Consider the following 14,695-nt stretch of genomic DNA (forward strand, 5'->3'; position numbering starts at 1 on the left):
TATGATAGGGATTGCATTGAATCTGTAGATTGCTTTGGGTAGTATAGTCATTTTCACAATGTTGATTCTTCCAATCCAAGAACATGGTATATCTCTCCATCTGTTTGTATCATCTTTAACTTCTTTCATCAGTGTCTTATAGTTTTCCGCATTCAGGTCTTTAGTCTCCTTAGGTAAGTTTATTCCTAGGTATTGGTATTTGATTCTTTTTGTTGCAATGGTAAATGGGAGTGTTTCCTTAATTTCTCTTTCAGATTTTTCATCATTAGTTTATAGAAATGCAAGAGATTTCTGTGCATTAATTTTGTATCCTACTACTTTTTGTATCCTGCTACCAAATTCATTGATTAGCTCTAGCAGTTTTCTGGTAACATCTTTAGGATTCTCTATGTATAGTATCATGTCATTTGCAAACACTCACAGCTTTACTTCCTCTTTTCCGATTTGGATTCGTTTTATTTCTTTTTCTTCTCTGATTGCTGTGGCTAAAACTTCCAAAACTATGTTGAATAATAGTGGTGAGAGTGGACAAACTTGTCTTGTTCCTGATCTTAGAGGAAGTGGTTTCAGTTTTTCACCATTGAGAACAATGTTCCGCCACCATTCCTTGATGTCCACAATGAATTCTGATATCTGAACGTGAGAGGTGGGAAAGGTGGATGCACTAATTTCTGGATACAGGCTACCATTTGCCCTAACTTAAGGATGCTCCTCGACTTCCTCAGAAAGAGCAACTTAGAGGCTGTGCAGACTCCAGGGACTGTTAAGCTTCGTAACAAGTGAACAATCTTCAACCAAAGACACTGACCAATTTATGAAGACTGTTCCTCTAGTTTGAAAAGGTGAGTAAATGTTGAGAGAAACCTGGTTGCTTTGAGCTAGACGTGTTCCCTTGAGAATTAAATCAACTGGCGATGAGCTAAAGTTTAAAGATTGAGGTCAAGAAATACTTGACTCTAAGGAAGGTGCTAAGATAGATGATGGAGATTTGAAGCCCTCTGGAACCTAGCAAAGTTTTTATATTATTTCCACAAGCATATGTTGTTACAAAGATGAGTATGGCATGATTCTTACCACCCCCACCCCCCCGCAGGAGCTTAGAATCTAGTGAAGAGAAATGCAGTTGACGCTGGTAACTTTAATACCAAGCAGAAGGAAAAAATAACTTTGGAAAAGTACTGAGTAACACGAAAGGGATAAGGAGCAAAGTGTCCAAGATGATTATTCTGAAGCTACTCGTTCAGCCTAGAAGCAGCCCTTTAAACAGCTAGGAAATCAAGCAGGCACCTCGCTCCTTTACCCGCTGCTGCGAAGCTCGTGCAGCCCTCCCTCTCTTATACACCCAAACATTTCCAATTTAATAAGAGACACACTGATTTTTCCTCCAAGAGGTTTCCTCTGGGTCTTAACCACAACGGGGCCTGTGAGAGAAGGACTCAGGAGCACGTGAGTCCTCAGGGGAAGGTGGCATCTTCTAGGAGGAAAAAAAATGTTCTGCTCGTAGAGGCTGTTTTTTTGTCTATGCTGAAAGCTAAAAATGGCAGAGGGAAGAACCCTCATTCTCTGAGCTTCAAAGTCCATAGTATTTTCCACCTCCTCACCTGAAATAACTTCCTCCTTTTTGAAGCCCTCAAGGTCCAGCTGAAGATCCACTTCCCCTAAGAGGCCTCCCTGACCTCCGCACCCTCTTCTGTACATCTTTTAACTCCAGTGGCACCTAGACTTTGACCTTCTCAGTTCGCCCTTCACAGACTGCCCGGCAGCCTCCATGAGACGGCAGGGCAGAGCTTTCCCATTTGCTAAAGCTCCACTATATCATCTCTCTGAATGCCTAAGTAACTCCAGACTCTTAGCTCCACGCTCCTCTCACGCTGTGGTGGAAAGTGTGCTCACGGAGGTCAGCAGCCCGGGAAGGGGGCGCTACAACTCGCACGTCAGCAGCATGTGAGACCTGTGACCCTGCAGCCACCGTGTGACCCTAAGGTTGCTCATGGGTCAAAGGCAGGATTGTTAAAAGGATCACAGATAACAGTGGCAGTGACCACTGCTCTATGGCTTATCTCAACCACCTTGATCTGTAAGTGTCTTGAGAACAGAGACCAAGATCCCAACAACACCTGGAGCTCTGCGTTCAACAGAGTTGGTGCTCAGTGAATGTGTGGATAAGAACCCAAGAAGCATCAGAACGCACCGCCTTCTTCTGCCCAAGTCCCACGTTCTTTCGTCCTCCAAGATGGCGACCGGATAGCCAGAAAGGCAGTTCAGAGAGGAGTCTTGGGGAGAGAACTTCTAGGCAACTTCCAAAGGGAGCGTAAAGCCCAGATGATGGAATCAAGGCCCACGCCAGCCAGCAGTGAGGAGATTTCCTGAGCAGGCATCACAGCTAGCTCCCTTGCCAAGAGCCTGGCTACTCAGCGTCCTTTGAAAACCCATTTCCAAATCATGGCAAACGAAATTTAATTTTAAAAAGGGAAATGATTTATGTGCTACAGGAATAAAGAAGTGACAGAAGCAGGAAAGCTTGCATACATTTCATTTTTTGAAATTAGACCTATAATTATTTCATTAAAAACAAGGATGCCAAGTTGGGAAAGCCAGTGCACTCTGAGCAGAAAATTACAGCGAGGTGCGTAAGGAGAGTCCTGTCAGCATCGCAATCCCATGCCTTGAAACGAGTCCGGGAGAACGCAGGCTAGTTTACTACTGCCCCCCTCAACTTCTAAAGAGTTCCAGCTCTTAAAGGGCTGGATACTCACATCTGCGTCTCTGACGGAGTGGGAAGCCACTGGGAGATCTGAGCACGGAAATGGTCATTCCGACTGCTGTCTTGAAAAGAGACCAAAGGACAGCAAGGGCTGAAGCAGGGAGACTGGTATAACATAGACAAGAGAAGACGTTGGCATCAGAGTTTCTTGATCCCAATCCAACGGTTTCCCTATTTTGAATCTTTACCATCAGTCCTTGCTAAACCACTCCAACACACACCAATCCCTCTAAATCCTACGGAACCTATTTCACGTCGATCATCTAGAGACCTGGTGGTCAGTTATCTGTTTCCTGTCAGCCTGATGATCTGCGGAAATCCGACAGCTCTTCCCGAGCAGGGACCAAGGTGGGAGGCACGCAAGTATAACGGTTAAGAGTCACACTGTGGAGGTTCAAGTCCTGGTTTTACCCCTTGCTAGCTGTGTCACGTTGCTGTGCTTAAGCGTCCTCATCTGTAAAATGGCAGAGAGCAATGCTATCGATACGCAGTATACACGTATCCGTTCATTCATGTAACCGATATTTATTATATCCCTACTACGTGCCAGGTATTGTTCTGGTCCCCAGGCACATGGTTGTGAAAAGACAGAAGAGCTCCTTGCTCTTAAAGAGCTTACATATAGTATGGGTGGGGAGGAAGCAGACAGACTAAAACACGTAAAGAGACAGATATAGGAGTTCATTTCCGATAGGGATGAGGGACAGGAAGATAAGGATACGCTGGGTGATGGGACAGAGCCAGATCTGTGGAAGAGGGAAGGTCAGAGAAGACTTCTCTGGGGAGGAGACGTTTGAGCTGAGGCTGGAATGACGAGAAGAAGCCAGACCCATGATATCTGTGGAAACACATTCCAGGCAGAAGGACAAACAAACAAGTATTTCTGGAATGAATGGATGTCGAATGAGTTTAAGTGGCAAATGATACCTCATTTTCCCTAGGAGCCTGTATAGGTATGAAATGATTTTGTGCATGTTTTTTGAGGCATCACTGTGGACCCCATATGTGGTTAAGGTAGTACTGGGTGGTGCAAGAGGTACAAGAAGATTCTGTGAACCTGAGTACTTAAGCAGTACTTGCCATGTTCCATCTAAGCGCTTTAAGCGATTAACTCATTTAATCTTCACAACAGCCCTGTGAGGTATGGTCTACGCCTAGGAGGTGTGGTCATGGCTATCCCACATTTTGCTAATACCCTTCCCGCATACCACACTGTAAGATCCTTAAGAGTAGGGGATTTTTCCGTCTTGTTCACAACTGTGTGCACAGGCACCACTTGCCGCACTGTAGGTATTGAATAGATATTGGTGAAACACAGGAACGGATATGGGCACACTGTGTATCAGACAACGTCCTGGGCCCTAAGCATCCCCAGAGAGCCTCACCCAAAGTCCAAGGAACTTAAATCAATCCAGTTTCCCTGACAGGATAGAATGAAGGAGTTTAGAGAGAATCTTCATTTATCAAGAAGATTTTAAAAATCAAATGAACACAGACTTACTCGGGACCTCATTCCACCAACGCTACCCCTAACCAGCACCTTTGCCTGTGATTTTTCAATGACCTGGCTCCTTCCTGTCGTGTGTGTGGTGTGTGTGTGTGCGCGCGCGTTTTAACTGATAAAAATATCTGTTTCACCCTGGAGAGGAACGTGTTGATCTTGCTAAAGTAATAGGATATAACTTTCTTGCTTTTCTCGATAAAATCCTAGGTGAAATATTAGTCAATATAGACACAAAGCCTTTCTTCTGCGGTGAACAGAGTGTATTGAACCCGTCAGTCCAAATAGTTTCTAATAACCTATGGAGTCCACTCAGCTACAAAAGGAGGCCAGAGTTATTTTAAAATACATTTTAAGTTCTAAAAACAGAAGAGAAATCCACTCATCCTACCCACTTCATATATCACGACTCTATAAATTAATTTACAGTAGCAACATAAAAATTCTTTTTATTAACCCCCAAAAGGGTTGGCACCCTAGCTTCCAACGCCTCTGCCCAAGGAGGCCTGTTCTCCAGTCCTCTTTGTGTCTCGCTGTCCTGGAAGCCAAAGCCCTATGTCCACCATTCCATGTACTCTAGAGCACATCCCACACACCTCTACCAGCAGACGTATTGCGGTTTGGTTGACTGTGGTATGATGAACTTAACATTCTCTCTGGCCCTGCTTTGGCATAAAGAGCAGGTAACCAGGAGTGGTCGTGGTTAGACCATCCTCTATGATAAACAGAACCTCTAGAAAACTTCCAAGACAAAGCAGTCCTCCAAGCGAGATCTCTGAAGGTGAAGGTCTTCTGCGGAAACAGCAATGTACAAGAAGCACAACTCCTTTGCCACCCGGCTTCAGTTAAAGAGAAACATCTGCCTTGTTATCGTTTGGGAGGTGGGTGGGCACTGTAGGCAGGCAGGCAGGGGAAGCCTGAATGTGGACATGGGCCAGGAACAAAGCCATCAGACCATCGAAATCCACTGAGACCATGAAACCTACTTTGGCAAGAAAAAAATGTTTACTCACTTACAAATTCCCATGATCTTTAACAAAACAACTGCCTTTCATTTCCAGCAAAGCATGTGATGTTTAGAGGGGAAGAGGCAGTGTCGTCCAGCTCGTTCTTTACACTTCAAAATAATTTTATAGGTCCTGAGTTTTCTTTCATAAAATGTCAAGGTTTCATTCCCTCTTCTGTTTCCCTCCCTCCCTTTGCTTTTTCTTCTTTTGTCTATAATGTCATTATTTCACCCCACAGGAAAATGGAAAGTTCAGGGCAGAGTCGGAAAAGCGTCTTTAAAACATACTGTAAAAAGTAGAAAACTATTCTTTTCCATTAAGGTTCCAGTAAGAGCCCCAGAGTCTTAGGAAAACGGTTCCTTTATTATTCAAAGAGGAAGATGGGTTTAGATGACTACGTACAAGTTGTCTGAGGCCTAAGACTCCAACAGAAACAATAGAGAATCTTCATTTATCAAGAGAATTAAAAAAAAAAAAATCAAGCAAATACAAATTTTTTCTGAGCCCAGCAAGTGGGCTGTTACTACTGGATTTTATAGATGGGACAAGTGAGGGGCCTTACGTCACTTGCCCAGAGCACAGCAAATCAGACGGTTGAGGCTTGATTAAACCGGGGCTATGTGCCTATAAGCCTAGCACTCTTTTTATTCAATACTATAACATGTTACCCCGCAGCCCCTCAGCAGAGGTTATGTCTTAATATTGATGTAGCCAACTTCCCCCCGGGGATCAGGGTTCACGGTGTTCTCCATAGGGACCAAACGCCAAGATGACGGTCCACCTCATCTCTGTTCTGTTCGGGTGATTTACCACATCCTTCCTTTAACCTCATCCCACTCCTTGGTCAAGAAGCCCATGCACACACGCACACGTGCACACACCATCTGCCAAGGAACTCAGAAGCATGACTTCTTACGTCTCTCTGCAATTCCAAACTCAAACCAAAATAAACCGTACTTTCATTAATTTTTTAACCAACCATATCTTCATCCATTTAGCCTCACCCACCTTTAAAAACTGATTTCACCTCATTTACATTGGGTCTGCCTCACATCTCTGATAGAAGCCAATACCTTCAAGTTATCCATTTAGCTACCATGCTGCGGGTGCCTCTGTTTGGATTTAGCTGTGGACACCTCACACATGTGCAATCAATTTGTGTGATATTAATGTAAACATTGTGCATTACAAACTGGTGGACATTTTATTGTTCTAACAGGAAAAACAGACAAAATGTTTGCAGGTGTGTGTTTTCTCTACAGCACAGAGGATAACCCACTATAAATGACGGTACCTGTTTTACAAAAGGATCATGACATTATAAAAAGAGGTAAAAGTAAGGTGGGGGGCTGTCAGAGAAGGTCTTATGCTAGCAGATGCTGACAGGACAGTGGGGGGCAGGAATTATACGCAGGGTAAAGATTTTATGAAAAAAAATTGCCATTCATAATGTCACTTTCCCCTCATTGTTATTATAACCTCATTTCCTAATGGCATGTGCAAGACAACCAGTTTTCCTAATGCTTTAGGGCGGAGTCCATTGCTTTAGTTTTAAAAATAGTCAACTCTCTCCTGCTAAGAAAACAGCACATTGCCTTTCAGAGCATTGTAACTGACAAGATGGAAGAAAGCGGGCAGGATGTTGAGGCTGAAGCTTTTCAATCACCTAACATTAATACGATTCAATTTATGCTTATGTCATAGGTTTAGACATTGTGCTGCACTGTAAGCAAGGAAGGGACTTGAATAAAATACACTGAAGAAAGCAGATGGTATGCTATCAAAACCCTTCAAGCCTAAAATAACCTTTCCCAAGTAAGGAGAATAGTTAATTAAAACCAGGATATATTTACTCTATGCTGAATATCTCAATGTAAATAAAAATCAAAATGACACTACTGTCATGTGGGACTAAATGATGAAATTTCATCTATTCTCTTTTTCTTTCATAGTTTCTAATCAAACTTTTCATTAAACAGCTTCATAAAATTCCATGGAGAATTTATTTACAGGGACTCGCTGCAGACTTAAAAGCCTTACTTTTATTGTTCAATTAAATTTGTTATTCAGTGGACGACATTAAAACAATGGGAAAGGGGTGGGGTGTCTGAGCAGTTGGGCAAGGCTGTCACACGAGCAAAGTCCATTTTCAGAGATGAACCTGGGGAATGGGAGTAAGCTGGATGGCACACAGAGGAAACGAGGGGACATCCCTGCTCGAGAAAGAAAGCCCAGATCCGTTCCAAAGCCATGGCCTGGGTTTGTCCCAGCCCAGGTCCACCGACTCACATTCATGTCCTACTGGTAGAGAGGGCATCAGGCCATTTATAAGTCCCACACAGAGAGCACGGGAGCTGAGGGTGATGACTAAGGGCAAACAAATCTAAGAGAGACCAGCAGCTGACCCAGGGCAAAGGCAGCCATTCCTAATGGAGGCTGGACCTGAATTTTAAATGATCTAGGTATTTCCAAAACTTTTCTAATAACCTCTCTACCTATTTTTATTTTTTAAAAATTTTTATTGGAGTAGAGTTGATTTACAATGTGGTGTTAGTTTCAGGCGTACAGCAAAGTGAATCAGTTATGCATATACATGTATCCACTCTTTTTTTTTTTAAGATTCTTTTCCCATATAGGCCATTACAGAGTGTTGAGTAGAGTTCCCTGTGCTATACAGCAGGTTCTTATTAGTTATCTATTTTACATATAGCATTGTGTATATGTCAATCCCAACCTTCCAATTTATCCCTCCCCTTCCCGCCGCTTCTCCCTATTGTTAAAAACCAGATCCAGCTCTGTCTTTTCCATAAGGCTTTCCCTGACCCCTTCACCATGATATGACCATCCTCTCCGGCCCGGCCACCTCCTGCATGCCCCCAGCTCACTGTGAAATGCCTACTGCACGTGCCTTCTACAGCACTCACCCAATACTTCATCACTGACTTTCCTGTAACATGAGTTGACCTTTCAGGTGCGTTAATCCTGTCTTCCCCAATTAGATTTTAAGTCCTCAAAACAAGCAAGGACTGTGTTTTATTTATCTTTGGAACACCCCCCTCCCACCCTCACTCCGTAACCCCATTTAATAAAAGAAAGCAAAAGATATATTAGTTAATAAGATAAACATTATTTAATCGTAGGAAAGCAGACACTGTCCTTTCGAGGAGGGCCTTGGAGGTATTTTATAGCAATTTATGAATTTCATGTGTCAAAGGCGTGGCTGCTAAATGCCGCGCACTCTTTGCCATCAGCTCCACCATTCATCCACCTGGTGATACGGCTAAAAAATTTGATTTTTACAGCCTAGGCATACTGTTACCTAAATTACATCTGACCAATTACTGGAGTCACCAAACGTGTGGTACAGAATATATACTGTGCAGAAAATTCATCTGCGGGCCCCCCGGCACTCGCGGTAATCTGACAGAAGTGTTTCAGTCATCTGGCAGTGTTTAATATTAGGAATATTTGTTTAATGCCAGTCACTAATTAAATTTATGTTCTTCCACCAACTGTTGGTTGGAGAAACCCAACCCCGCGTTTCAACAAACCCTTTAACCCATGTTGATTTCAAATATAACCAGTTGGAGGTTTAAAAGGAATTTCTCTGGAAATTGAGATGTATGACCAGAAGTGCAAGGTGGGGGAGGGATGTTGGTGAACGTGTTCAAATTGGGTCAGAATAAGCTTTTTTTCTGTTCACTTACTAAAATGAAACCCTGTAAGAAGTCCCAACTATCTGAAATATACACTTAACTAAAAAAATCTGATATTCTAATTTTTTAGACTAGCCATCTAGAAGCTCTTTAAAGGTACCTTCATTCCAAAAGAAAGTTTCCACCTTAAGAGTCTGGAGAAGAAAAACAGCATTAAAATTAGCTATACCAGAAGAAGATTCCGGAAAACATTCAAAAGTCAGATGCTTGTGTTTGTGAGAACATTTAAAACTAATTTAGTAACTCTTAAACAACCATTGTCGTCGTTGTTAAACTGCAACTTCTATTACCAATTCTAGACACAACGGCTTTGAAACTCCATGACTAATAACTCTTAAATTAGCCAAAAAGGTTAAAACATGTTTTCATTATATTACACTGTGAAACTCTAATTTAGAATACTCTTAAATGAGGGAAAGCATTTTTTCAGTTCTATTTTGTTTCAGGAATTTAGACACCTCTTGAGCAGGAAGCAGGACAGAGAAACGCTTTGTCCTGGGAGTAGGGGCTAGAGATGAAAAACTCAAAAGAGAAGTATTGAAAAGGGAAGATTTATAAATGTTGATCTGAAAAGAGAGTATGTTTTAAAAATGTATTAAATACATTCATCTACTTGAATAAAAAGGTTATTTGAACATTAAGAACGATAAGAAAATCATAACTTGCATAAACACCACTACTCTCTTATAGACCGAGAAGCCAGAGTTGTGAAAGGCACCTGGAAAAAGTTTGGAACAACCAAAAAAAGTCACGTCTAATAAACTTAGGTCCCCTTCCTCTCTTTTCTCCCTTTGCTCTTGGATCAAGATGAGCCGTCTGGTCACCTTACCCTCATCTGCCCACACACCTACTTACAACACCCCCGCAGCAGCTCCAGGGCTGCTGGAGTCGTGAACAATCAGACTGGAGAGGCCACCGTGGACCCCCAAACCACGGTGAGGCCTGTAACGGCTGAGCAGAATAATCTGAACCTGAATAATCCGCAAAATTAGGCATCCTCGGAAAGACATTACCCAACAGGATCAAGGAATGTTCTGCCCCAAGGGACCCCTTCATACTCTCTAAGCCAAGGGTCTCCACTGCGTCTGCACCCAGATACCCACACGGGAGCCAGCGCGGCTCAGTCATCAGCCCGCTCACTCTACGGTGGTGATTCCCAGAGAAGGGAGAGGGTGAGAGTTGGGGGTGTCTTTCCCTCTGTAAGTATACGAACTGCCAGGCGACACATGTACTACGATGACGTGCCCCCTGGGTATTCTGATGTCCCTGCCCAGCCTATTGAGAACCACTGATATGATCCAATCTCTTCAAGAAAGAGATGAGAAAGTGAAGATGTGAGAGAGGTGATTTTATCTTGCCTCCAGTCTTTCACGGCATCATGAAAGGTCTTCTAAACTTAGGATGTGCTGTCTTCTCCTCCTTCCTTTCTATCTACAGAGATCTCATGACCAATCAGCTGAACAGAGATGCAGGTACAGATATGTGAGCACATATCCATCTCTGATGGGCACAGTGTATAAAGATATTTGTATATGACAAAATGAAGGGGCATGGGGATCTATTATTTGTCTATATCTATCTATCTATCTCTATTTACCTTATGATACTGAGGTGTTTAAACTGGTGTGTTTTTTTTAAACTGGTGAACTTTTATAGCTCCTTATACCACTGAAAAGGAAGTGATCAGTTAAATGAAGAAAATCAGTATCTGAATAGCCAAACCCTTTTAAGAAGCAACTAGCATAAAAGCTTCCTGTCCTATAAAGTCCAATTTCAAGGTTGACCAAGCAACTCCAGACTCTGTCTTGAACAACAAATTCTAAAGAATAATCCTGGGCCCTGGTACACACAGGCTGCCAGGTAGGCAATGACGTCTTATGCCGCAATCATTGGGGGGAGGGGAGGGGTGGGTGGCACACTGGGCTTGTCAAAGTAAGCCCCGTTCCGCATCGCTGCTCTTCACAAGAACTGAAAACAGCCAGACACACACGCACAAGTTTCATGTAGGAAAAAAAAAAAAAGAAGACTCACCAAACTCATCGCATATGCTCTCATTTTCTATGAGAGTTGGGTGGTCAAAGGTGTCCCGACAGTACAGGATCTGAGGGTTCTTGCTGACCACTGCAATGCCCCCCAGGGCCAACGCAAACTGGTCCGTGAGAATGGAAGACGGCTTATCCTGGATGCGTTTCAGCATCGAGCGGTAGCGGCAGTACTGAGGGTAGCTGAGAACTATCACGTTCGTTTCTTCCTCGTCCTCCCCTAGACAAATGAGAAAACACTTCCATTACCCTTTTCGCTCCAACAGAGAATTGTCGTGGTCCTGGCATCATTTCAATGACCACCTCTGGTTTTGTACTAAAAATAGAGTCTTCAAAAAGACCCTTGTATCAGTTTATCTTTAGCACAGTTCGGCTGCTGCCAGCATCCTCTCAGCACCATCACCCCTCCAGATCCATGAAAAAACCTCAGGCAGAGAAAAGGAAAAGAGTGGGATGGATAACCCCCCAGACAGATTACGCAATGTTTAGGTCACCGGCAAGCAGCAGAACCAGAAAACCGTCTTGAAAGAATCTGATGTATATATATATTTTAAGCATTAAAGGCATCACCGTAGGAAAAAATCAGAATTTTGCTGAGCTTCTTTATACTTCTTTCCACAGTTTGGTATTGCTTTTATTTTGGATTATGTCATCTTTCAGCGCTTAAAGCCCCTGTAAAGGTCATCTGGCCCCAGAGCGATGTCTGTGGGTCTAAAGAGCATCATTATCTGCTCTGGTGGTTGTTAGTTTTGCTCAATGAATATTTCTCATTCTCTTTACGGTCCTGTGGAAAGGCCGTACTTCCCTGCCCACTGAGGACAAACGGCTGTGTGACTTGTTCTGGCCAATGAAATATGGCAGCAGTGGGCGGCTACTTTAAGAGCCAGTGGACAATGGACCACACTCTCTCCCTCCCTTCGTTCTGGACATCTGTAACGTTTCAGACAGTGGCTACTCTGCCAGTCTTGGTCTTGAGTGAGGATAACACAGAGCAAAGCCCCTGGTTGGTCCTAAAGGGATGTATAAACGTAAGCACTTGTTCTTTCAAGTGAGACTGTGATTTGGAGGTTGTTTTTGCAGCATGATCCATTTCAATGTGACTGATACATCCACCTTCCCCCCGCCCTCCCCCCAACCCATACCCCCTATCTTCTTCTTCTTTTTTTTTTTTTTTTTTTGCGGTACGCAGGTCTCTCACTGTTGTGGCCTCTCCCATTGCGGAGCACAGGCTCCGGACGCGCAGGCTCAGCGACCATGGCTCACGGGCCCAGCCGCTCCGCGGCATGCGGGATCTTCCCGGACCGGGGCACGAACCCGCGTCCCCTGCATCGGCAGGCGGACTCTCACACTGCGCCACCAGGGAAGCCCCATACCCCCTTATCTTCTAACGTTTCTCAAATCCATCTGGTAACTTAGCACAACGCAGAGGACCACACTGAGAGGACTCCCCAGGCATCTTTGTGAGAGCTCCATCAGAACCAACTTAACTCAGGAGAACGTTTCAGCAACTTTAAGGAAACTCCCTCTTACAATGTGATCTTAATGCTTATTTACACCTCACCATATTAAGTGCTCATTTACAAAACCCAGATTCTGCATGCATGAATCCTTCCTTCATCTTAAGCTTGAGAAATGGCACCCCCTCCCTCTGGTATCCTGCCACCTGCACGACATCAAGCTGGATTTAGGCTCCACGACCCAGTTTGCCATCGCTCTCTATAACCACATCTTCAGGGCATTTGTAAGCAATTCCCAGATATGTCAGTTGCTTATCCAAAGGGAAAACACTCAATATTTCAAGCCTTTACGATGCTGCAGGGAACTGCACAAAACAGTTGTTAAGGATACCAACACTGTCGTGGCCATCTGGTAGCCAGTGGGAGACGAATGAGCAAGGACAGAACGTAATGATGGGACATAACCAGTACCAAAGGAAGGTGTGCATGCAACCTTTTCAGATAGGACGCCATTACCCAGATGTATTTCTCATTACGTTCACTTAGCTCCGCAGGCTGGAGGCTTCTTCGAGAATGGAGACGTTTAGCTGCTTTCCAGATGACGTCTTTTAACGGTTTATGTTGCTTAGACTCCAGCCTGGCTTGTGGGTAGCCACTTCATCAGTTGGCACACTTAATTAAAAGGAAATATGTCTACACTGAAAGCAAGTCCCCAGTGAAAAGTAGTTTTGAGATGCTGATGTATGTCCCAAGACATGCCAATTTGAGATTTTTACAGTAGATCAAGACACTAGTTCGTACTTTGGGTTCAAATCTGTGCTTTCTACAGAGTTAAAGCAAAAAAATGTTTTATTGGAAATATCTACCTAACATCAACAGAACTCCAGAGTGTCTAAGTACTAGTGGAAGAAGCAGCCCATAATGTGTCATTTGCATCATTACACTCTATTTGTCCAGGATGACCAAGATTTGTCTAAGATCGTCCAAGATGAGAGACAGGGGTATACCATGAACCCTCAGGACTTATTTCAGCATGCTCAGCCCCTAATGCCATCTCCTGTACATAGTAAATACTGTTCAAATATCTGTTGATTCCAAATCTCTTGGCTTTCTGTAATGGGTGGGGGGTGGCAGGAAGCCGTACTAGTTTCTCTAAGAATTCTTGAATGAAATGGAGAAAGTCATGATTCTCAGGCTGAATAAAGGTGAAAAAAATGAATGCTTCAGAGTTAGCTTTATAGCAGAAGATGTCATCTGGACTCACGGGACCACCTCACTTCCTTCCTATCCCTTCATTCTCCTTCTGTTTTTCTCTGACCATTTTTCGTGATGATGCCATCTCTAGTTTCTTCTTAATTCTCTATTCTGGATGAAATCAGCCTCTTGGCTATGTTCTGTGCTTAGAAATGACTTTTTTTTTTTTTTTTTAACTCCACCTCATCCTTCAAACATTTATCCCTCTTTCATCAGGCAGTTTCCAAAACACTAACCAACCCATGTGGTCCTGCTCTTTCCGATGGAAAAAAAATAGCAAATTCCCTCTGACCCCAAGTCATGGAAACACATGCTATGATGTCCATTCATTCTGGAGACAGTATCTCTAAGAATGCTCCCAGGACCGCCCGCATCAGAATCACATAGCGGGGTGTAAAGAGGCAGACTCTGGGGCCCCAATGAGAACCTCTGACTCAGAAACCCTAAGGTTGGGGCCCAGAAATTTATATTTTTAACAAGCTCCCATGCACATTAAACTTTGAAAACACTACCTTTTACTTATAGTTATTTATTCAGTTGTGCTTTGATCTCTCTCCTCTCTCTCTCTCTATATATATATACTTTTTTTTTCTTTTTTTCCTGTTTTCAGTTATATGCTTCTATCCAAAACCCCAATGTACCTGAAACAGAATACAGGACCAAATTCCCTTCTCCTTGCCGCTTTCCCAGGACTGTTACAGGTATCACGGAAGACAGCAAATGTAAAAAAGCTCTCTTAACCAAACATATGAGGAACTGAGGAACTGTTTTCTTGTTTAGGAAGCGGAGCAAAAATGCTACTGCAATTTCTGGTGCTAATAATAAAACATTAAAATGTACAAAGGCCTTTCACACATAGCATATCTTTTGTTTGTCTGTTTCTCACAACAACCCTATTAGTAGCATGACAAACTGTTAATTAATATTCCCTGACTTAGAGACGGGAAAGTTGAG

The 14,695-nt window shown here is 43.3% G+C and overlaps 1 protein-coding gene across 1 annotated transcript in view; it reads right to left on the reverse strand.

Annotated features, from left to right (window-relative positions):
- ARID5B (AT-rich interaction domain 5B) overlaps nucleotides 1-14,695 on the reverse strand; it is a 189,637-nt gene that overhangs the window by 86,426 nt on the left and 88,516 nt on the right. The window contains exon 4 of the mRNA XM_060034940.1: nucleotides 11,020-11,250. Within this exon, the coding sequence (XP_059890923.1) occupies nucleotides 11,020-11,250 (231 nt within the window). The remainder of the gene's footprint in view (nucleotides 1-11,019; nucleotides 11,251-14,695) is intronic.

Source organism: Delphinus delphis, chromosome 16 (genome assembly GCF_949987515.2).
Source record: "Delphinus delphis chromosome 16, mDelDel1.2, whole genome shotgun sequence".
In the NCBI taxonomy this organism is placed as follows: domain Eukaryota; kingdom Metazoa; phylum Chordata; class Mammalia; order Artiodactyla; family Delphinidae; genus Delphinus; species Delphinus delphis.